The 25185-nt window shown below is 40.8% G+C and overlaps 4 protein-coding genes across 4 annotated transcripts; all 4 read left to right on the top strand.

Annotated features, from left to right (window-relative positions):
* Positions 1-879: 879 nt before the first annotated feature.
* LOC310940647 (high-affinity choline transporter 1-like) lies at positions 880-5415 on the top strand (the record flags this gene model as incomplete). The annotated part of the gene is made up of 8 exons (XM_083905636.1): positions 880-1063; positions 1661-1774; positions 1927-2082; positions 2397-2545; positions 3071-3214; positions 3898-4051; positions 4527-4744; positions 4879-5415. 8 exons carry the CDS (start codon positions 880-882, stop codon positions 5413-5415), a joined length of 1656 nt encoding a protein of 551 aa, XP_083761762.1.
* A 1600-nt stretch (positions 5416-7015) lies between these two features.
* LOC310940646 (high-affinity choline transporter 1-like) lies at positions 7016-11177 on the top strand (the record flags this gene model as incomplete). Its single annotated transcript, XM_083905635.1, has 8 exons — positions 7016-7199; positions 7696-7809; positions 8214-8369; positions 8544-8692; positions 9266-9409; positions 10013-10166; positions 10274-10491; positions 10626-11177. 8 exons carry the CDS (start codon positions 7016-7018, stop codon positions 11175-11177), a joined length of 1671 nt encoding a protein of 556 aa, XP_083761761.1.
* Positions 11178-12280: 1103 nt separating this feature from the next.
* On the top strand, positions 12281-18195 carry LOC310940645 (high-affinity choline transporter 1-like; the record flags this gene model as incomplete). Its single annotated transcript, XM_083905634.1, has 8 exons — positions 12281-12464; positions 14024-14137; positions 14536-14691; positions 15015-15163; positions 16003-16146; positions 17031-17184; positions 17292-17509; positions 17644-18195. 8 exons carry the CDS (start codon positions 12281-12283, stop codon positions 18193-18195), a joined length of 1671 nt encoding a protein of 556 aa, XP_083761760.1.
* A 1398-nt stretch (positions 18196-19593) lies between these two features.
* On the top strand, positions 19594-23891 carry LOC310940644 (high-affinity choline transporter 1-like; the record flags this gene model as incomplete). The annotated part of the gene is made up of 8 exons (XM_083905633.1): positions 19594-19777; positions 20087-20200; positions 20926-21081; positions 21405-21553; positions 22039-22182; positions 22771-22924; positions 23023-23240; positions 23340-23891. The coding sequence occupies 8 exons, from the start codon at positions 19594-19596 to the stop codon at positions 23889-23891; spliced, it is 1671 nt and encodes a 556-aa protein (XP_083761759.1).
* Positions 23892-25185: the final 1294 nt, after the last annotated feature.

Genomic DNA, 25185 nt, shown 5'->3' with positions numbered 1-25185 from the left:
CCAAAGAATGGAACTGTTCATTTTAGTGCTCTTGACAGCAATGATATTGTATTTTAGTTTGATCTTAATAATAAGTCACGTTCACAAAACTCATGTTACGACTAGTCACTGGCGCGTGTCCTCCTCAATCTTGTTTATATAGCGCTTTAATCTCATGTAATTCTACCATTATTTATTTGCGCGAGTGTGTGTTTTTGGGCTTAGTGAATGATGACAGCCAAGAAATGTCATTGTATTGTTAACAATGACAAGTAAGGATTCTGTTCAAACAGGATTTGGAAATTATACTTGGAACAAAGACGAGACAAAGCAGTTCTTGTTACAGAACTCAATCCTGCTCAATATTAATCTCATCTCCTTATAATAGATTATATTATTAAAACAGGCTAAAACTTGAAGTGGGCTTTGGGCAACAATAACTTCATACATCATGTCATTACATGCCCAGGTCTGTGATAGAGCATTGTTTTCATACATTTGAAAATAACAAAGAGACCGAATGAAGAAGAAATTAACGGGGGGGGGGGGGGGGGGGCGTGGAATCCCACACAACAAGGGGAGTGAGTTGAATGCTCATTCCAAAATGACAGTAAGTGATGAGACAACTAAGCACTATGATTTTAAAAGTCTGGTTTCAGTGGGACTTGCACAACAATTAAAATGTGTCTCTAAAGTCATGTTTAATACTCAACCGTGCCATTTGTGGCTCAGCAGTAAACATCATCATCAACCATCATTGTTTTTGCAACATGTTTCTGTTAGTGCATGTTGTGGGTTTTTTTCAATGCATCTATCCCTCCAGGGGTTCCAACTGCACAACTATTTAACTGGTCCATCTGGTTGCATTTCAGCACATGAGCCTCACAGAAGCAGAACACCATGGCACTGAACATCGCTGGAGTGGTTGCAGTCGTCGTGTTTTACATCTTAATCCTGGGCACTGGGATTTTAGCTGCCCGCAAAGCCAAGAAGGCTGAGAAGACCAGCAGTGGCAGCAGGACTGAAGTGATCCTGCTCGGAGGCAGAAACATTAACTTGCTGGTTGGGATTTTCACCACGACTGGTGAGTAGATAGCATCTTCCATCCAATCCAAATTTATTTATAAAGGACTTTAAAAGCAATAACAGCTGTAGACAAAGTTCTGAGATAAATAAAACGTATAGAATATAAAAACTTGTGACCTAATAATAGGCCTACGAAAAAACAATAAAACATAAAATAAAACAATCAAATACGGTAGAAGGTATAGAAACAACATAAATAAACCATTTTATTTCACATTAGATATAAATTAGTGGGACAGGTTTTGGGTGAATTTGGGTTTCGGTCCAGGTTTACGAGAACCAGGGTGTGGCTAGAGCTGATCTTAAATTTGACTTAATCCTGTACAAGCAGTTTTTTTTTTTCTAAGATTAATTAAATCTTCTCTTTATCTCTGTCCAGCAAATAAAATTTGATTATTTGTCCAAATTTGAAGTAGGATTAACATCTCCAAAAATTAGTGGTATCAGAATTACTAAATCCAATGAAATGAAAATCACAAATGCCACATCAAGAAATGCAAAAATCTGGACGAATAACCAAAGGCGTATGTATGTCATTTATTTCATTTTAATATGGTGTTTTGCAACAAGAGTTGTGTCGTGTGGTTTTCTGCAGCTACATGGGTGGGAGGTGGTTTCATCCTTGGTGTTACCGAGGCCCTGTACACTCCAAAGATGGGCTTGATCTGGGCTCTGCTCCCTGTACAATACTTTCTGTCTTTCATCATAGGTAAGTAATGGTTTGATCCTGTCCTCGCATGCCTGCAATTTTTATATAGGTACAGTTATAATTGTGCACCTCACAGTATTGTGCAACAATATTTAAAGTTGTTCAATTGTATTCAGATAAAATGATATTTAATATCTCATCCATGTCACAAGGTGGCCTTTTCTTTGCCAAGCCAATGAGGGACAAGAAGTACATCACCATGCTGGACCCATTCCAGATAAAGTATGGCAACGTGTTGAGTGCTGCTCTGGTGCTGCCCACTCTTCTCATGGATGTGCTGTGGGTGGCGTGCACTCTGCTTAGTTTAGGTAAACACACCTACATGATTAAGTGAAAACACATGGTGTATATGGTGCTGTTTGTGAAGATGCTTATGCTCAACTCCAAACAATGACAGGTACAAATGGTATGAATTTAAGTCAATGTATTTCAATCAAATGTACAGCAAAAAATAAAGAGAATAAAAGCAAAATCTTTTTGAAAAAATAACATCATTGGATTAAATGTTGTTTGGAGTAAGGCTTACATTCAGCAGAAGAAACTTAACAAATGGCGCCCCATAGTGGTAATGAAACCATTTGAACTGTATTTGCCTGTCTGTGTTTGTGGTTTTGTCCAACAGGAGTAACAATGACTGTGATCCTGGACTTGCCCTTTGCTTATTCTGTGTGGATCTCAGCAGCTGTGGCCATTATCTACACTTTGTTAGGAGGCCTTTACTCAGTGGCCTTCACTGACATCATCCAGCTTGGTCTCATTTTTGTCAGTTTGGTGAGTCGACAGCATAGCACGTGTGTTCAAGACATACTGTTAATTATCCACATTGGTGTTTCCCAAACGTTGGTGTAGACCCACTTTTTGAAGATGCCAAACTTTTGTGATTTATGTCGTGATTTGTGCTCGTCTACGGGACATGGTTAAATCTTGTTGTAAAACCTCAACATGGCGTTGGTCAAATTGCTAATCTCAAGGCTTCAAAATGGGACTCTCACAAGTGATGTCACAACCCTTTGGTAGGACACAAGTCTTTTTTTTTTAATGTTCACTCAAAGTAAACTGTGCTAACAGAAAATGTTTTGTTAATTGAAATTTACTTTACTTTTACTTTTAGCTTAGCGTGTAGTCACTATTATGCTAGCTATGCTCACAGTGCTAGCAGCCAAACTACCCTACAATTGCTAAGCAAAGGTTTACTGGCAATAAAATTCAAAAACATTAGCAGCAAAAAAGAAAAGAAAGAAGTGATGGGGGTCATCCTGTAAAGCTAATATCTTTAGTCTTGACATGTGTTAACAGTGGCTGTGCGTCCCCTTCCTCCTGCTCAATGAAACATCTTTAAATATCGCAGACACAGCTTTTAACTACACATTTCAAGAACCCTGGGTTGGCACACTGGAGAAAGAGGATGTCTGGAAGTGGATTGATGACTTCTTATTGATGGTAAGTTTTTTTTAAAAGTGTTAGTGAGAAGGAACCTATTTTTCCTATTGAGATTATTATTTTCCTCTTGTGCATATTTTTGAGGGGTTTAATGTGCGATAAATGTGCTATTGGCATTAGGCACAAACCTGTTTGTAGCCCCAGGGCTCTGTAGAGCCCCCAGAAGTTAGGTCATGGTCAAACAAAAGTTGTAGGATCAATTTTTCTATCGTGTCTAAGTCGCACATAGTTGTTCCGCCCACACAGAAGTCGGCCATTTTGTAAAAACAAAATTGTCTAGTCCTCGCATTTGAACGAACTTGTCCTAGCACGTTTGAGCTAGCCGCGTCAAACAGGGTCCATATGTTCGAGCCGAGTTAATGATTAAAAGTTATGAAAGGATTATCTCAAGGTCAAAAGGCGTAGCCTCAGTGCTCCGATAAATTTGACGTTAAAATGGCGGGAAAACTACTACTTTAAAATTCCACTTCAACAGAACCACATGAAGTTTCTCACCGTCCCCGAGTTGCGTGGGATTAGGGCCCTTTCATGACTGAGTCCTACGGGTTTAAATTGTGTATGTACTCTTGTTCTCAGTCACATCAGTATGTCTGTTTTAGTTTGATGTGCTTTTATACTGTTCCTTCAGTATTTGTCCATGTGTACAATTCTTACATGTGTTGCTGTGTTGTTTCTTTCTCCAGGCTCTTGGCAGTCTGTCTTTTCAGTGCTTCCACCAGAGGATGCTGTCTGCTTCCTCATCACAGACCGCCCAGTTAACCTGCTATGCTGCTGCCTTTGTAATTATCATACTGGGAATTCCTCCAGTATTGGTCGGGGCTGTCGCTGCCTCCACAGGTGGGAATTAAGTTTGAGACGGATAAATTTGCCTTTTTTTTCTCCATCCTACACATTCCATAATGAATGAGGCAGTTGCTCCACCTCAATGTGCTTTATTCCCTTCTTGTTTTGACATGGATAATTAAATTTGGTTAATAAAATTGTGTGTCTTATAGAGTATCCAGGTCAGTTGCTCCCATATGGAATCAGTCCGGGTACAAATGGAATCTGTAGGGTGAGATCATCTCAACATGACAGAGAACAGGACAATGTTTATTGATGTTATAAGTAGTAAAGAGCAGAGGCTCATTTTCCCAGTGACTTCCATTTATAATGAGTTCTCTTTGCAACCAGCGGAGTAACTGCTATGTCTGTGCTACTTCCTTAACTCGGCACAATCTTTAAAATTGCATAAAAGAGCCAGTGTTTTTGTTTGATTACTGTGTGGATGTTCAGAAGTATCAAAAGTTGAACCTTCATATCTCTTGTCCAGACTGGAACCTGACGATGTATGGCTCTCCGTCTCCTTATGAACGTGGTGAGCAGTCGATGGTCCTTCCTCTGACTCTGCAGTACCTCACTCCATCTTTTGTTTCAATCATTGGAATTGGCGCTGTTGCTGCAGCCGTCATGTCCTCCGCAGACTCAGGCCTGTTATCTGCAACTACTGTTTTCTCATCAAACATCTACAAGAACATTCTGCGCAAACAGGTGAGGACTGCAGGACACTGACAGGAATGTGTTCTTGGGTTGATTGCTGTTCATTTGCAAAGGCAACATGAACAAGCAGAGTTTCAAAGTACATGAATGAATATAATAACACATCTCATTGTCTGTGTCCCCAGGCCTCAGATCGTGAAATGCAGTGGGTGATTCGGATCACAGTGGTGGTTGTCGGTGTCCTTGGGGCATCCATGACATTTGTTTCTAAAAGTATCATTGGCATCTGGATTCTTGCAGCAGACGTTTCCTACACCCTTATATTCCCCCAACTGGTTTCTGTGCTCTTCTTCAAAGTGACAAATGGGTACGGTGCTGTGGTGGGTTACATTGTAGGGCTGATTTTGAGGATACTGTTAGGAGAGAACGCTGTAGGTCTTCCTGTAGTTCTTTGTCTTCCTGGTTGCACACTGGAGGACGGCGTCTACGTCCAAAAGTTTGCAGTCAGAACATTCTCCATGCTTTGTACTCAGATAACCATCCTAGCTTTTTCTGCACTGGCTTTGGTCCTGTTCAACAAGGGCCTGCTGCCTGAAAGATGGGACATTTTCAAAGTAAAGCGTAACAATGCTGTACCACCAGGAGATGCTGTCACTCAGAACCTCAAAGATGGAGAATGTGATGACAATGGAGACGGACTTCCCTTAGAGCCCATGTTGTAGGCTGGATAAACTGCTGGTTAAGTTGGTATTTGAGTTTGATAAAGTCACATTCACAAAACTCACTTTGTGAACTTCCGTCACTGGCGTGTCTCCTCCTCAATCTTGTTTATATAGCACTCTAATCTCATGTTGTTATGTAATTTGTTGTATTGTTCTCAATGACAAAGGATTATGTTCAAACATAGGATTTGGAAACAAATTATACTTGGAACAAAGACAAGGCAAAGCAGTTTTTTACGCAACTCAATTCTGCTCAATATTAATCTCATCTCCTTATAAGAATCAGAAAATGTTATCTTTTTTTTAACAAACTGCAACAGGTAATAATAAATTATATAATTAAAACAGGCTAAAACGTGAAGCAGGCTTTGGTAAAAGTGCCAACATTATAGTTGGCACGGTACCCCATGGGTATCGTGCCATTACATGCCCAGGTCTGTGATAGAGCATTGCTTTCAAACACAAAGTCAGATTCAAGGTGCTGTGCAGGAACATTTGAAAACAATAAAGAGACCGAATGAAGAAGAAGAAATGAATGTTAAAAACGATGGCGGCTGGTGAAATTATTTTGGGAGCAGAGCTTTCAGTGTCACTGCTCCAACCCTTTGGAACTCATTCCCTCTAGCTGTTCGCCCACACACCAACTCTGGGGTCATTTGAAATCAATGTTGTAGCGACACTTGTTCCTGCAGGTTTGTGCCACCTGATAGTCTTTGGTTTGTGTTTTTGTTCTGGTTCGGCTTTTTTTCCTTGTAGATCATTCTTGGGTTTCGAGAAAGGTGCTTTAGAAATCAAAGTTATTACTGTTGTCGATTAAAGAGGAGGCAGGGAAATCGAAAAGCACTGCTCTCTGGACAAACCAGTTAGCCAGGCTTAATTTTAATACCAGCTCTAAGAGATAGTACAAGTGTAATTTCTTGCTCTGTCTTGTTTGTTGTTTTATAACGGAGTCCAACTCTAAGCTCTTTAAGCCAAAGCTTATCTGCCCGGTCCTTCTGTGCAACAGCTGGTTTTTAAGCGATATAAGTGAGTTTAATACTTCCACGATGAGAGACGAAATCTGCTGTACACAGCGAAGTTCCTGTGGGCCGTCTCATGTTTTCCTATTGTTTTGTTTTGGAGGGAGGTCTACTGCGCATGCACCATTTATGGTCTATGACCGGGCTCTTCAATCCTGGTACTGGGGACCAGTTTCTTTGCAAAAACATACCTGATTCAAATGTTCACCTCATCAACATGCTCTGTAGAAGCCTGATAATTTGAATTAGTTGTGTTGGAGCAAGGAAACTTCAGTTTTCCTCATCTCAGGGTTAAGTATCTCAGAATTCTCACTCAACCTGCTTTTTGAACGGGCCCCAGGTGAGGATAAAGGGCGTGGAACAACAGGTGACAGTGATAAGACAGGAAATGAAACTAAGCACTGTGAATTGAACTGTAAGTCTGGTTTTAGTGAGATGGTTCACTCAACCGTGTCATTTATGGATCAGAAGTAAACAAAAATCCTACACCATAAAAAATGAGTGATGGACCAGTTCAACAACTATTGAACTGGTCCATCTAGTTGCAATTCAATGCTTGAGCCCCACAGAAGCAGAACACCATGGCGCTGAACATCGCTGGAGTGATTGCGGTTGTTGTGTTTTACATCTTAATCCTGGGCACAGGGATTTTAGCTGCCCGCAAAGCCAAGAAGGCTGAGGAGACCAGCAGTGGCAGCAGGACTGAAGTGATCCTGCTTGGAGGCAGAAACATCAACTTGCTGGTTGGGATTTTCACCATGACTGGTGAGTAGATAGCATGTTAAAGCCCAACCATATTTATTTCACAGCAGATATAATTAGTGGGACAGGTTTTGGGTTAATTTGGTGAACTCCAGGTTTAGGAGAACCAGGGTGAGGCGAGAGTAACTCTTAAACTTTAGATGATTTGAAATAGAATTAACCTCTGCAAAAATGAGTAGTAGAAATACTTCATATGAGTTCTGCAAGTGGTTTCTGATTTACAAGGTCTAATAAAACGAAAATCACTAATGCTACATCAAAAATGTGTATTAATATATAAATGTATACAGTGCTGTGAAAAAGTATTTGCCCTCTTCCTGATTTGCAGAAAATGCAGAAAAATAAGAAAACATGAAGGGGGCAAATGCTTTTTAACATTACTGTACATATGTGTGTGTGTATATGTATATATACATGTGTTAATATCATTTATTTAATTTAAATATGGTGTTTTGCAATGCAACTGTGTAACAAGTTGTGTTGTGTGTCTTTTCTGCAGCTACATGGGTGGGAGGTGGTTTCATCCTTGGTGTGGCTGAGGCAGTGTACAATCCAAAGATGGGCTTGATCTGGGCTCTAATTCCTGTCAAATTCGTTGTGTCGTTCATCATAGGTAAGTAATGATGTAAGTAATGGTTTGATCCTTGTGTGTCCTCGCATGTCATTGGTTGCATGGTGTGTCCATCACCATGTCCTGCACCTGTCTGCATGGATTCATCAACAGGATTCTGTGTGCCCGATTATTTGAGAAGCTCGGGCAATGCATGGCGAAGTTACAGGGCAGTTCCTGTTTTGTGACAAAATTCCAATGGTTGCCGTGGCCACGGCCTTTAAATCTGCAAAACCTTTTGATAACTTTTTGTCTCTCATATACAACACAATCAATACAAATTGATGAAATTTTTTTGATATAGGCACAATTGTAATTGTGCACCTCACAGTATTGTGCAACAATATCTATAGTTGTTCAAATGTATTCAGATGAAATTATATTTAATATCTCATCCATGGCACAAGGTGGCCTTTTCTTTGCCAAGCCAATGAGGGACGCGAAGTACATCACCATGCTGGACCCATTCCAGATAAAGTATGGCAACGTTGTGAGTGCTGCTCTGGTGCTACCCACTCTGCTCCTGGATGTTCTGTGGGTGGCAGGCACTCTGCTTAGTTTAGGTAAACACACCTACATGACATAAAATGAAAATACATGGTGTATATGGTGCTGTTTGTTAAGTTGCTTATGCTCAAATTTTAAAGAAGAAGAAACTTACCAAATGGTGCCCCATAGTGCTAATGAAACCATTTGTACTGTATTTGCCTGTCTGTTTTTGTGGTTTTGTCCAACAGGAGTAACCATGACTGTGATCCTGGACTTGCCCTTTGCTTATTCTGTGTGGATCTCAGCAGCTGTGGCCATTATCTACACTTTGTTAGGAGGCCTTTACTCTGTGGCCTTCACTGACATCATCCAGCTTGCTCTCATTTTCGTCAGTTTGGTGAGTCAACAGTATAGCACGTGTGTTAAAGACATACTGTTAATTATCTACAGTGGTGTTTCCCAAACGTTGGTGTAGACCCACTTTTTAAAGATGGCAAACTGTTTTGACCCAAATCACGACATAACTAATGACAAAAGCTAATTTGTGCTCATCTACGGGACATGGTGAAATCTGGTTGTAAAACCTCAACATGGCGTTGGTCAAACTGCTAATCTCAAGGCTTCAAAACGGGACTCTCCCAGTGATGTAACAACCCTTTGCCAGTTGGTAACAGTAACAAATCTTATTTTTCTAATGCTCACTCAAATTAAACTGTGCTAACAGAAAATGTTTGTTGAAAATTTCTCTGTCATTGCCAGTTTATCAATCTTTTACTTTTAGCTTAGCGTGTAGACACTGATTATGCAAACTATGCTCACAGTGTTCACAGCCAAATAACCCTTTAATTGCTAAAATAGCTATGATAACAACACAAACAAACTGGCAGATATGATTCAAAAACATAAGAAGAAAGAAGTGATGGGGTCATCCTGTAAAGCTAATATCTTTAGTCTCTACATGTGTTAACAGTGGCTGTGCGTCCCCTTCATCCTGCTCAACGATACGTCTTTAAACATCGTAGACACAGCTCTTAACTACACATTTCAAGAACCCTGGGTTGGCACACTGGAGAAAGAGGATGTCTGGAAGTGGATTGATGACTTCTTAATGATGGTAAGTTGAGTATTCATCATCAGGAGTAAACTACTTCAGGGCATGAACTTTCTCGAGGCATCGACACTACCGCTCAAAAGTTTGGGGTCACTTAGAAATGTCCTTATTTTTAAAGGAAAAGCATCTTTTTTCAATGAATGTAACATTCGTGCTTGTGACATACACCAACTATGGTGCAACCTTGACACATCCTCAGTTTTGTTACCTGGAGTCTTTGAGTGTTTCTGGTCTTTCAAACATCATACACTCTCGTGGGTCGCCTGGACGTCATGTAAAATACTGGAATATTTACATGACGTCACTTGACTGGCCGACCCTTAGAAAGTTGAACATTTGTCCACATCAACTTCATGCAACACGAGCAACGCAAAACGTCACAATTTAGTTTGCAGATGCTCGATGGTCCTCCGAGTATTGTGTCTGTTTATGAGTCCAGAGCAACTGTCCCACATTTTGTTTTCATAAATGATGTGCATTAGAAGAAATTTGTACATGTCAACATCTGTCTTCAAATTCCTTTCTGTTTCCAGCTGCCTTCATTTTTCACATACATTGCAAATGCAGACACTAGATTTATTTCTCTTGTGCTGTTTCTTTCTCCAGTCTCTTGGCAATCTTTCTTTTCAGTGCTTCCACCAGAGGACGTTGTCTGCCGCCTCATCACGGACAGCCCAGTTAACCTGCTATGCTGCTGCCTTTATAACTATCATACTGGGAATTCCTTCAGTGTTGGTCGGGGCTGTCGCTGCCTCCACAGGTGGGAATACTGTTTGAGAGACGTCAAATATTTGACACAGTAGGTGTTTGATTACTGTGTGGATGTTCAGAAGTTTCAAAAGTTGAACCTTCATATCTCTTGTCCAGACTGGAACCTGACAATGTATGGCTCTCCGTCTCCTTATGAACGTGGTGAGCAGTCGATGGTCCTTCCTCTGACTCTGCAGTACCTCACTCCATCTTTTGTTTCAATCATTGGAATTGGAGCTGTTGCTGCAGCCGTCATGTCGTCCACAGACTCAGGCCTGTTATCTGCAACTACTGTTTTCTCATCAAACATCTACAAGAACATTCTGCGCAAACAGGTGAGGACTGCAGGACACTGACAGAAATGTGTTCTTGGGTTGATTGCTGTTCATTTGCAAAGGCAACATGAACAAGCAGAGTTTGAAAGTACATGAATGAATATAATGACACATCTAATTTTCTGTGTCCCCAGGCCTCAGATCGTGAAATGCAGTGGGTGATTCGGATCACAGTGGTGGTTGTGGGTGTGCTTGGGGCCTCCATGACGTTTGTTTCTAAAAGCATCATCAGCATCTGGATTCTTGCAGCAGACATTGCCTACACCCTTATATTCCCCCAACTGGTTTCTGTGCTCTTCTTCAAAGTGACAAATGGGTACGGTGCTGTGGTGGGTTACATTGTAGGGCTGATTGTGAGGATTCTGTTAGGAGAGAACGCTGTAGGTCTTCCTGTGGTTCTTTGTCTTCCTGGTTGCACACTGGAGGACGGCGTCTACGTCCAAACATTTGCGGTCAGAACATTCTCCATGCTTTGTACTCAGATAACCATCCTAGCTTTTTCTGCACTGGCTTTGGTCCTGTTCGACAAGGGCCTGCTGCCTGAAAGATGGGACATTTTCAAAGTAAAGTGTAACAATGCTGTACCACCAGGAGATGCTGTCACTCAGAACCTCAAAGATGGAGCTGGAAGTGATGCTGAATGTGATGACAATGGAGACGGACTTCCCTTAGAGCCCATGTTGTAGACTGGTTAAACTGCTGGTTAAGCTGGTATTTGAGTTTGATAAAGTCACATTCACAAAACTCACGTTACGACCATCACTGGTGTGTGTCCTCCTCAATCTTGTTTATATAGCACTCTAATCTCATGTTGTAATATCATTTGTTGTATTGTTCACAATGACAAAGGATTATGTTCAAACATAGGATTTGGAAACAAATTATACTTGGAACAAAGACAAGGCAAAGCAGTTTTATGGAACGCAGTTTTATGGAACTCAGTTCTGCTCAATATTAATCTCATCTCCTTGTAAGAATCAGAAAATTGGATCCTTTTTAACAAATTGCAACAGATAAGAATACATTATATAATTAAAAAAGCCTAAAACGTGACGCAGGCCTTGGGAAAAGTGCCAACATTATAGTTGGCATGGGTTACATGCCAACTAATCAACAAGCTCTGCAAAAGAATGATAATTTGAATCAGGCGTGTCGGAGCAAGGAAACTTCTAAAACATGCAGGGTCCCCAGGATTGAAGAACCCTGGTCTATGGTAAAGACTTTTGGGCCCCAAAGGAACAGGAAATGCGCCGCTCGACTGTTCACTCGCTGTACATGAGTGAGAACATTTTCTTCATCTTGTTCAATTAAAATGTCATGTTTTTCATGTTTATGTTTTTGCAGAAATCCGTTCAAAGCAGCGTTCAGTTTACTTGGACACAAAACAGTCAGGTCGTAAAATACCAGAGGCACAGACCTGAAACAGGTCAGGTCGGGTAGACGACAGAACTAAGAGTGCAGGAGATCTTGACATAACCACAAAATAATCTGGCAGAGGTAAGTGTAAATTGAGCTGCTATGTATTTGTAGAGAAACGCATGAGCTGCAGGTGAGGAGAAAGGGCGTGGAACAACAGGTGACAGTGATGAGACAGGACATAAAAATGAGCACCGTGAATCTTAGTGGGAGGGTTTACTGTGCCATTTGTGACTCAGCAGTAAACGTACAAAATCCATCATCCTCAACCATCATCACTTCAGTTCCACAGAGTGATGCACCAGTTCAACAACTATTAAACTGGTCCATCTAGTTGCATTTCAGTGCTCGAGCTCCACAGAAGCAGAACACCATGGCGCTGAACATCGCTGGAGTGGTTGCGGTCGTCGTGTTTTACATCTTAATCCTGGGCACAGGGATTTTAGCTGCCCGCAAAGCCAAGAAGGCTGAGAAGACCAGCAGTGGCAGCAGGATCGAAGTGGTCCTGCTTGGAGGCAGAAACATCAACTTGCTGGTTGGGATTTTCACCATGACTGGTGAGTAGATAGCATGTTAAAGTTTAGGAGAACCAGGATGAGGCGAGAGTAGCTCTTAAATGGTGTGTATATATACATATATATATATATATATATATACAGTCAGGTCCATAAATATTGGGTTAACACAATTCTCTTCTATTTGGCTCTATACACCACTACAATGGATTTGAAATGAAACAAACAAGATGTGCTTTAACTGCACACGTTCAGCTTTAAATATCAAGTGAACGGTGTAGGAACACTTTCTATATATGCCTCCCACTTTTTAGGAGACCAAAAGTAATGTGACAATTGACTGAAAAGCTATTTCATGGACAGGTGTGGGCTATTCCCTCGAGTTGATTCCAGGAGTGACATTGGCATTTGGAATATGTTGCTGTTAACTCTCAATATGAGATGGAAGGAGCTGTCACTGTCAGTGAAACAAGCCATCATAAAGGCTGAAAGATCAAATCAAACCCATCAGAGAAATAGCAAAAACATTAGGTGTGGCCAAATCAACTGTTAGTTACATTATTAAAAAGAAAGAATGCACCAGTGAGCTCAGCAACACCAAAAGACCTGGAAGACCACGGACAACCACTGTGGTGGACGACAGAAGAATTATTTCCCTGGTGGACAAAAACCCCCTCACAACAGTTGGCCAGATCAAAAACACTCTCCAGGAGGTAGGTGTATGTGTTTCAAAGTCAACAATCAAAAGAAGACTTCACCACAGTGAATACAGAGGGTTCACCACAACATGTAAACCATTGGTGAGCCCCAAAAACCGGAAGACAAGAGTAGAAACAACACGTAAAAAAAGCTGTTACAATTCTGGAAGAACATCCTATGGACAGATGAGACCAAGATCAACTTGTACCACAGTGATGGGAAGAAGAGTGTGGAGAAGGAAAGGAACTGCTCATGATCCACAACATACCACCTCATCAGTGAAGCATGGTGGTGTTAGTGTCATGGTGTGGGCATGTATGGCTGACAATGGAACTGGTTCCCTTGTATTTATTGATGTTGTAACTGCTGACAAATGCAGCAGGATGAATTCTGAAGTGTTTCCAGCAATATTATCTGCTCATATTCAGCCAAATGCTTCAGAACTCATTGGACTGTGCTTCCCAGTGCAGATGGACAATGACCCAAAGCATACTGCAAAAGCACCCAAAGAGTTTTTTAAGGCAAATAAGTGGAATGTTATCAGTCAATCACCTGACCTGAATCTGATTGGGCACCATTTCACTTGCTGAAGAACCACATTGAGGGGAAAATGCCCCAAGAACAAGCAGGAACTGAAGACTGTTGCACCAGACACCTGGCAGATCATCACCAGGGATGAAACCCAGCGTCTGGTGATGTCTATGCCTTCAGACTTCAGGCTGTAATTGACTGCAAAGGATTTGTAAAGTGTGTCCCATTACTTTTGGTCCCCTAAAAAGTGGGAGGCATGTATGTATGTGTATATATATATATATATATATATATATATATATATATATATATATATATATATATATATATATATAAAAAACTGTGTTACGAGTTGTGTGTTTTTTCTGCAGCTACATGGGTGGGGGGTGGTTTCATCCTTGGTGTGGCTGAGGCAGTGTACAATCCAAAGATGGGCTTGATCTGGGCTTTAATTCCTGTCCAATACTTGGTGTCTTTCATCATAGGTAAGTAATGATGTAAGTATGGTTTGATCCTTGTGTGTCCTCGCATGTCATTGGCCGCATGGTGTTCTCCATCACCATGTCCCGCCCCTGCCTGCATGGATTCTCAACAGATCTCAACAGTATTCTGTGCAGTGCCAATGTATGTCGAAGTTACAGGGCACTTCCTGTTTCATAACAAAATTCCTATGGTTGCCTTGGCCACGCCCTTTGAATCTGCAAAACCTTTTGATAACTTTTTATCTTTGATGTGTCAAGAACAAATTGACACGTCTTTTATGTAGGTACAATTGTAATTGTGCACCTCAAAATATTCTGCAACCAGAACTGTGCAACAATATCTATAGTTGTTCAAATGTATTCAGATAAAATGATATTTAATATCTCATCCATGTCACAAGGTGGCCTTTTCTTTGCCAAGCCAATGAGGGACAAGAAGTACATCACCATGCTGGACCCATTCCAGATAAAGTATGGCAACGTGCTGAGTGCTGCTCTGGTGCTGCCCACTCTGCTCATGGATGTGCTGTGGGTGGCGTGCACTCTGCTTAGTTTAGGTAAACACACGACATGAAATGAAAACACATGGTGTATATGGTGCTGTTTAAGTTGCTTATGCTCAAATTTAACATTAAACTCCACACAATGACGGGTACACATTGTATACATTTCAATCACTTTCAATCGAATTTACAGAAAAAAACAAAATCTTGTTGAAAGAATCAATATAAATATATTTAACATTAAAAATGTATGTGTAAAGGTTGAATGGAGTTAAGCTTACATTCAGCAGAAGAAATTTACCAAATGGCGCCCCATAGTGGTAATGAAACCATTTGAACTGTATTTGCCTGTCTGTGTTTGTGGTTTTGTCCAACAGGAGTAACCATGACTGTGATCCTGGACTTGCCCTTTGCTTATTCTGTGTGGATCTCAGCAGCTGTGGCCATTATCTACACTTTGTTAGGAGGCCTTTACTCAGTAGCCTTCACTGACATCATCCAGCTTGGTCTCATTTTTGTCAGTTTGGTGAGTCGACAGTATAGCACGTGTGTTCAAGACATACTGTGAATTATCTACAGTGGTGTTTCCCAAAGGTTTATGTTGACCCACTTGTTAAAGATGCCAAACTGTTGTGACCCAAATCACAACATAAATCATGACAAAAGCTAATTTATGCTCATCTGCGGGACATGGTGAAATCTGGTTGTAAAACTTCAACGTTGGTCAAATTGATGATCTCAAGATTTGATTGATTTTTCTCTGTGTCATTGCCACTTCATCAATCTTTTATATTTAGATTAGTGTATAGTCAATAATTATGCTAATAGTGCTAGCAGCCAAACTACCAGACAATGCTAAAACAGCTACGACAACAATGCAAACAAAGGTTTCCTGGCAGATAAGATTCAAAACCGTTTAGCATTAAAATTATATTGCTATAATTTATGTGACATACGACCTACTCGCAACCCCTCGGTTCTCTCATGTTTTGTTCCCATGAGTGTCCACACGTATATGTGTATCTGTGTATATTGTACTTGAATACGAGTTTGATTATTTAGACACACAAGCTTGAGTATTGTACTTGAATACGAGTTTGACTACTTTGTGTTACTTGGACACACAAGTATGAGTGATCATGTATCTTTGTCAGATCAGGTGCTCAGACTTGTGTACGTATTCTTTGTTATTCGTTTTTTGTTTTTGTTTGTCTGTTTTTTCTGTGCAAGAAATAGTGAAAAATAAAGTTTAAAAAAACAAAAAAAACCCAAACATTTAGCATTAGCAGCAAAACAGAAAAGAAGAGAGAAGTGATGGGGTCATCCTGTAAAGCTAATATCTTTAGTCTCTACATTTGTTAACAGTGGCTGTGCGTCCCCTTCCTCCTGCTCAACGATAAGTCTTTAAACATCGTAGACACAGCTCTTAACTTCACACTTCAAGAACCCTGGGTTGGCACACTGGAGAAAGAGGATGTCTGGAAGTGGATTGATGAGTTCTTATTGATCGTAAGTTGAATATTCATCATCAGGAGTAAACTACTTCCTCGTTTAGGGCCTGAACTTTCTCAAGGCGTCTACACTACCGTCACTTAGAAATGTCCTTATTTTTGAAGGAAAAACACTTTAGAAGCTGTCACTTGGCAACTCAAAGCTTCAGCTCCCTCCACAGATCTTCTATAGGATTTAGGTCCGGAGACTGGCTAGGCCACTCCATGATCTTGAGCCACTCCTTTGTTGCCTTGGCTGTATGTTTTGGGTCATTGTTGTGCTGGAAGATCCATCCATTTTAAGTTCCCTGGCTGAGAGAAAGCGTCGGTCACCCAGGATTTCACGGTACAAGGACCCATCCATCGATGTGGTGAAGCTGACCTGTCCCCTTACCAGAGAGACACCCCCAAAGCACAATGCTTCCACCTCCATGCTTGACAGTGGGGATGGTTTTCCTGGGATCATAGTCTGAATTCCTCTTCCTCCAAACACGGCGTGTCAAATTGATTCCAAAGAGCTCGATTTCAGGTGTTCATTGGCAAACCTGGGATTTTAATCTATTACGACGTACTGTGTTGCCAAACCATTGGCAACTTTGCAACTGTGGTCCCAGCTGCCTTGAGATCATTAAGAAGCTCCTCCCGTGTAGTTCTGGGCTGATCCCTCAACTTTCTCATGATCATTGACACCCCACAAGGTGAAATATTGCGTGAAGGCCCAGACCGACAGAGATTGACAGTCATTGTATGTTTCTTCCATGTTCTAAGAGATGAACTACTATGTGTCTCATTCTCACCAATCTTCTTGCCAATGGTCTTCTAGCCCATTCCGGCCTTGTGCAGGTCTAAAATCTTGTCCCTGATGTCCTTAGAAATGTCCTCTTGTGCTGTTTCTTTCTCCAGGCTCTTGGGGCTCTTTCATTTCAGAGCTTCCACCAGAGGACGCTGTCTGCCTCCTCATCACAGACAGCCCAGTTAACCTGCTATGCTGCTGCGTTTATGATTGTCATACTGGGAATTCCTTCAGTGTTGGTTGGGGCTGTCGCTGCCTCCACAGGTGGGAATTATGTTTGAGAGACGTCAAACATTTGACACAGTAGGTGTTTGACTGCTGTGTGTATGTTCAGAAGTTTAAAAAGTTGAACCTTCATATCTTTTGTCCAGACTGGAACCTGACGATGTATGGCTCTCCGTCTCCTTATGAACGTGGTGAGCAGTCCATGGTCCTTCCTCTGACTCTGCAATACCTCACTCCATCGTTCATCTCAATCATTGGAATTGGAGCCATCGCTGCAGCCGTCATGTCCTCTGCAGACTCAGGCCTGTTATCGGCAACCTCTGTTTTCTCAACAAACATCTACAAGAACATTCTGCGCAAACAGGTGAGGACTGCAGGACACTGACGGAAATGTGGTCTTGGGCTGATTGCTGTTCATTTGCAAAGGCAACATGAACAAGCAGAGTTTGAAAGAACATGAATGAATATAATAACACATCTCATTTTCTGTGTCCCCAGGCTTCAGATCGTGAAATGCAGTGGGTGATTCGGATCACAGTGGTGGTTGTGGGTGTCCTTGGAACATCCATGACGTTTGTTTCTAAAAGCGTCCTCGGCATCTGGATTCTTTCAGCAGACGTTTCCTACACCCTTATATTCCCCCAACTGGTTTCTGTGCTCTTCTTCAAAGTGACAAATGGGTACGGTGCTGTGGTGGGTTACATTGTAGGGCTGATTGTGAGGATTCTGTTAGGAGAGAACGCTGTAGGTCTTCCTGTGGTTCTTTGTCTTCCTGGTTGCACACTGGAGGACGGCGTCTACGTCCAAAAGTTTGCAGTCAGAACATTCTCCATGCTTTGTACTCAGATAACCATCCTAGCTTTTTCTGCACTGGCTTTGGTCCTGTTCAACAAGGGCCTGCTGCCTGAAAGATGGGACATTTTCAAAGTAAAGTGTAACAATGCTGTACCACCAGGAGATGCTGTCACTCAGAACCTCAAAGATGGAGCTGGAAGTGATGCTGAATGTGATGACAATGGAGACGGACTTCACTTAGAGCCCATGTTGTAGGCTGGTTAAACTGCTGGTTAAGCTGGTATTTGAGTTTGATAAAGTCACATTCACAAAACTCACATATTACAACAGTTACTGGTGTGTCCTCCTCAATCTTGTTTAAATAGCACTTTAAGCTCATGTTGTTATATCATTTGTTCAGATCATTATCTCTTTGTGTGTTTTTGAGTGAATATGAATGATGATGCCAAGGAATTGCGCTGTATTGTTGACAATGACAAGAATTGATTCCGTTCAAACAAAGGATTTGATTTTTAAAGAAATTATACTTGGAACAAAGACAAGGCAAAGCAGTTTTACGGAGCTCAAATCTGCTCAATTTTAATCTCATCTCCTTATGAGAATCAGAAAATTGTATCCATTTTAACAAACTGCAACAGGTAAGAACTTGAAAAGCAAGGGTGCAGACATCCATCAAGGCAGCTTAGCCTCCCAAATCCCTAATTTTCATATCAGAGAAAGTGTGAGTGTAATTTCTTCCTCTGTCTTGTGTTTGTTGTTTTATAACGACGTCCAATTTCAAGCTCTTTAAGCCGAAGCTTTTCTGCACGGTCCTTCTGTGCAACGGCTCGTTTTTAAGCAATATAATTGAGTTTGATATGTCCATGATGAGAGATGGAACTTGATTACACAGCGAATTTCCATTTCCAGTTGTCTGTAGTCCACTCGGTTGTGGGCGGGCTCACATGTTCCAATTGTTTTGTTTTGGAGGGAGGTCTACTGCGCAACCACCATTTATGGTCTATGGTAAAGATTTTTGCGCCGCAAAGGAACAGGAAATGCGTCTCACTGTAAACGACTGAGAACATTTTTAAAGTACATTTAAATACAGATTATACACGGTACTCACGGACTGCATAATGTATAGATTGTTCGATTCAATGTTTATTTTTTTGTTCAGATTACTTGGTCACAAAACAGTCAGGTCGTAAATACCAGAGACACAGACCTGAAACAGGTCAGGTCGGATAGACGAGAGAACTAAGAGTGCAGGAGCACTTGACATAACCACAAAATAATCTGGCAGAGGTAAGTGGAAATTGAGCTGCTATGTATTTGTATAGGAACTCATGAATGGCAGGTGAGGAGAAAGGGCGTGGAACAACAGGTGACAGTGATGAGACAGGAAATAAAACTAAAAAACTGTGAATTTTAAAAGTCTGGTTTTAGTGATACAGTTTGCTCAACTGTGCCATTTGTGGATCAGCAGTAAACAAATATATATATATATATATAAAATAAATCATAAAATCATCATCATCCTCAACCATCATCACTTCAGTTCCACATAGCGATGGACCAGTTCAATAGTTGTTGAACTGGTCCATCACTATGTGGAACTGAAGTTCCATCTAGTTGCATTTCAACACATGAGCCCCACAGAAGCAGAACACCATGGCGCTGAACATCGCTGGAGTGGTTGCAGTTGTTGTATTTTACATCTTAATCCTGGGCACGGGGATTTTAGCTGCCCGCAAAGCCAAGAAGGCTGAGAAGACCAGCAGTGGCAGCAGGATCGAAGTGGTCCTGCTTGGAGGCAGAAACATCAACTTGCTGGTTGGGATTTTCACCATGACTGGTGAGTAGATGGCATGTTAATCCAATCCAATCCAACTATTTATAAAGCACTTGTATATATATGTATATATATATATATATGTATGTATATGTATATGTATATACATATACATATACATATATATGTTTATATACATATATGTATATATATATGTATATATGTATATGTATATGTATATATATATGTATATATATATATGTATATGTATGTATATGTATATATATGTGTATATGTATATATATGTATATGTATATATATATATATATATATTAACTGTGTTATGAGTTGTGTTGTGTGGTTTTTCTGCAGCTACATGGGTGGGAGGTGGTTTCATCCTTGGTGTGGCTGAGGCAGTGTACAATCCAAAGATGGGCTTGATTTGGGCTCTACTTCCTGTCCAGTGCTTTGTGTCTTTCATCATAGGTAAGTAATGATGTTAGTAATGGTTTGATCATGGTGTGTGTCCATCACCATGTCCCTGTCCCTGCCTGCATGGATTCTCAACAGATCTCAACAGGATTCTGTGCTTTGCCAATGCATGGTGAAGTTACAGGGCACTTCCTGTTTCATGACAAAAGGAAGTTAATCCCCAAATATTCAAATCCTGATCTAGAAATATGAAATGGCATAGCATGATCTGGGATTTGCATCGCTAAATTATTTATAGGTAAACATTCACTTTTTATTAAGTTGAGTTTGTAGCCTGAGATCTGACCAAAATTATGTAACCCTGAAATAATTGTACCTATACATGGCAGTGGATCTGATATGTAAAGCATCAATCATTAGATTGGAGTTGATGTGCCAAGAGACACCCTGATTTTTCCCCATGTTCATAATATAACCCGTGCGATCTCATAATAAGTCGTTCCGTTTCAGAGGTAGAGATTTAGTTATGCTGAGATTGTAATGATGTTCTCTCCTTATGAAGCAAAGGACTCGGAGAGGTGGAATACTTAGTATCCAATTGCGAATCTGCAAAACCTTTTGATAATTTTTCATCTCTCATGAGTCTAGTACTAATGGATGCATTTTTTTTATATAGGTATAATTATAATTGTGCACCTCACAGTATTGTGCAACAATATTTAAAGTTGTTCAAATGTATTCAGATAAAATGATATTTAATATCTCACCCATGTCACAAGGTGGCCTTTTCTTTGCCAAGCCAATGAGGGACAAGAAGTACATCACCATGCTGGACCCATTCCAGATAAAGTATGGCAACGTTGTGAGTGCTGCTCTGGTGCTGCCCACTCTGCTCATGGATGTGCTGTGGGTGGCGTGCACTCTGCTTAGTTTAGGTAAACACACAACATGAAATGAAATGAAAACACATGGTGTATATGGTGCTGTTTGTTAAGTTGCTTATGCTCAACTCCAAACAATGACAGGTACAAATGGTATGAATTTTACTTTCAATCAAATTTACCCCCAAAAAAAGAGAAATTAAATATTTTTGAAAAAAAATATTACAATTAGATTTAACATTTAAAATGTATGTGTAAATGTGGTTAGGAGTTAGCGTTATATTCAGCAGAAGAAACTTACCAAATGACGCCCCATAGTGCTAATGAAACCATTTGTACTGTATTTGCCTGTCTGTGTTTGTGGTTTTGTCCAACAGGATTAACCATGACTGTGATCCTGGACTTGCCCTTTGCTTATTCTGTGTGGATCTCAGCAGCTGTGGCCATTATCTACACTTTGTTAGGAGGCCTTTACTCTGTGGCCTTCACTGACATCATCCAGCTTGGTCTCATTTTTGTCAGTTTGGTGAGTTGACAGTATAGCACGTGTGTTCAAGACATGCTGTGAATTATCTACAGTGGTGTTTCCCAAAGGTTTATGGTGACCCACTTTTTAAAGATGCCAAACTATTGTGTCTGAAATCATGACAAAAGCTAATATGTGCTCATCTACGGGACATGGTGAAATCTGGTTGTAAAACCTCCACATGGTGTTGGTCAAACTGCTAATCTCAAGATTTGATTGATTGAATGTTTTCTGTGTCATTGCCATTTCATTAATCTTTTACTTTTAGATTAGTGTTCAGTCACTAATTATGCTAACTATGCTACCAGTGCTAGCAGCCAAATTAGCCTATTAGCCTATAATTGCTAAAATAGCTACAACAACACAAACAAACTTGCAGATAAGATTCAAAAACATTTAACCTTAGCAGCAAAACAGAAAATAAGAAAGAAGTGATGGGGTCATCCTGTAAAGCTAATATCTTTAGTCTCTACATGTGTTAACAGTGGCTGTGCGTCCCCTTCATCCTGCTCAACGATACGTCTTTAAACATCGTAGACACAGCTCTGAACTACACATTTCAAGAACCCTGGGTTGGCACACTGGAGAAAGAGGATGTCTGGAAGTGGATTGATGACTTCTTAATGATAGTAAGTTGAGTATTCATCATCAGGTGTAAACTACTTCCTTGTTTAGGGCATGAATTTTCTCGAGGATCTACACTACCATTTCAAATGTTTGGGGTCACTTAGAAATGTCCTTATTTTTTGAAGGAAAAGCACCTTTTTTTAATGAATATAACATTAAATTATTCACAATCCAATATATACATTGTTAATGTGGTAGACGACTATTCTAGCTGCAAACGTCTAGTTTTTAATGGAATATGTACATAGGTGTATAGAGGCCCATTTCCAGCAACCATCTCTCCAGTGTTCTTATGGTACATCGTGTTAGAAGGCTAAACCTTATAGCAATTATGTTAGCACAGCTGAAAACAGATTTGCTGGTTCTTTGACGAAAGCAGAGCTTGAAGGGCAAAATAAATTGTTATTTTGCCGATGTTTGATAGGACCATCAGCATTGTGTCTGTTTAGGCCTAGACTACATACGTGTGAGTCCAGGGCCACTGTCCCACATTTTGTATTCATAAGTTATGTACGTGAGAAGAAATTTGTACTCATCAACATCTGTCTTAAATTCCACATTTATTTCACTTGTGCTGTTTCTTTCTCCAGTCTCTTGGGGGTCTTTCATCTCAGTGCTTCCACCAGAGGACGCTGTCTGCCTCCTCATCACAGACAGCCCAGTTAACCTGCTATGCTGCTGCCTTTATGATTGTCATACTGGGAATACCTTCAGTGTTGGTCGGGGCTGTCGCTGCCTCCACAGGTGGGAATTATGTTTGAGAGACGTCAAACAGTAGGTGTTTGATTACTGTGTGGATGTTCAGAAGTATCAAAAGTTGAACCTTCATATCTCTTGTCCAGACTGGAACCTGACGATGTATGGCTCTCCGTCTCCTTATGAACGTGGTGAGCAGTCGATGGTCCTTCCTCTGACTCTGCAGTTCCTCACTCCATCTTTTGTTTCAATCATTGGAATTGGAGCCATCGCTGCAGCCGTCATGTCCTCTGCAGACTCAGGCCTGTTATCGGCAACTTCTGTTTTCTCATCAAACATCTACAAGAACATTCTGCGCAAACAGGTGAGGACTGCAGGACACTGGTGGTGGCAGCAGCTCAGTGGCACAGAGTCTGAAGCCCTGAATGAATATAATGACAGATCTCATTGTCTGTGTCCCCAGGCCTCAGATCGTGAAATGCAGTGGGTGATTCGGATCACAGTGGTGGTTGTGGGTGTCCTTGGAACATCCATGACGTTTGTTTCTAAAAGCATCATCGGCATCTGGATTCTTATAGCTGACGTTTCCTACACCCTTATATTCCCCCAACTGGTTTCTGTGCTCTTCTTCAAAGTGACAAATGGGTACGGTGCTGTGGTGGGTTACATTGTAGGGCTGATTGTGAGGATTCTGTTAGGAGAGAACGCTGTAGGTCTTCCTGTGGTTCTTTGCCTTCCTGGTTGCACACTGGAGGACGGTGTCTACGTCCAAAAGTTTGCAGTCAGAACATTCTCCATGCTTTGTACTCAGATAACCATCCTAGCTTTTTCTGCACTGGCTTTGGTCCTGTTCAACAAGGGCCTGCTGCCTGAAAGATGGGACATTTTCAAAGTAAAGTGTAACAATGCTGTACCACCAGGAGATGCTGTCACTCAGAACCTCAAAGATGGAGCTGGAAGTGATGCTGAATGTGATGACAATGGAGACGGACTTCACTTAGAGCCCATGTTGTAGGCTGGTTAAACTGCTGGTTAAGCTGGTATTTGAGTTTGATAAAGTCACATTCACAAAACTCACATATTACAACAGTTACTGGTGTGTCCTCCTCAATCTTGTTTAAATAGCACTTTAAGCTCATGTTGTTATATCATTTGCAAGGAATTGCGCTGTATTGTTGACAATGACAAGAAAGGATTCTGTTCAAACAAAGGATTTGACTTTTAAAGAAATTATACTTGGAACAAAGACAAGGCAAAGCAGTTTTACGGAGCTCAAATCTGCTCAATTTTAATCTCATCTCCTTATGAGAATCAGAAAATTGTATCCATTTTAACAAACTGCAACAGGTAAGAACTTGAAAAGCAAGGGTGCAGACATCCATCAAGGCAGCTTAGCCTCCCAAATCCCTAATTTTCATATCAGAGAAAGTCTGAGTGTAATTTCTTCCTCTGTCTTGTGTTTGTTGTTTTATAACGACGTCCAACTCCAAGCTCTTTAAGCCGAAGCTTTTCTGCACGGTCCTTCTGTGCAACGGCTCGTTTTTAAGCAATATAATTGAGTTTGATATGTCCATGATGAGAGATGGAACTTGATTACACAGCGAATTTCCATTTCCAGTTGTCTGTAGTCCACTCGGTTGTGGGCGGGCTCACATGTTCCAATTGTTTTGTTTTGGAGGGAGGTCTACTGCGCAACCACCATTTATGGTCTATGGTAAAGATTTTTGCGCCGCAAAGGAACAGGAAATGCGTCTCACTGTAAACGACTGAGAACATTTTTAAAGTACATTTAAATACAGATTATACACGGTACTCACGGACTGCATAATGTATAGATTGTTTGATTCAATGTTTATTTTTTTGTTCAGTTTACTTGGTCACAAAACAGTCAGGTCGTAAATACCAGAGACACAGACCTGAAACAGGTCAGGTCGGATAGACGACAGAACTAAGAGTGCAGGAGATCTTGACATAACCACAAAATAATCTGGCAGAGGTAAGTGGAAATTGAGCTGCTATGTATTTGTAGAGGAACTCATGAAGGGCAGGTGAGGAGAAAGGCGTGGAACAACAGGTGACAGTGATGAGACAGGAAATAAAACTAAAAAACTGGGAATTTTAAAAGTCTGGTTTTAGTGATACAGTTTGCTCAACTGTGCCACTTGTGGATCAGCAGTAAACAAATATATATATATAAAATAAATTTATAAAAACATCATCATCCTCAACCATCATCACTTCAGTTCCACATAGTGATGGACCAGTTCAACAACTACTGAACTGGTCCATCTAGTTGCATTTCAGCACAT

Source organism: Microchirus variegatus (assembly GCF_963457635.1).
Source record: "Microchirus variegatus genome assembly, chromosome: 19".
NCBI lineage: Eukaryota > Metazoa > Chordata > Actinopteri > Pleuronectiformes > Soleidae > Microchirus > Microchirus variegatus.
Note: the sequence above shows the minus strand (reverse complement) of the source record. Positions and strands in the feature narration are given on the sequence as shown.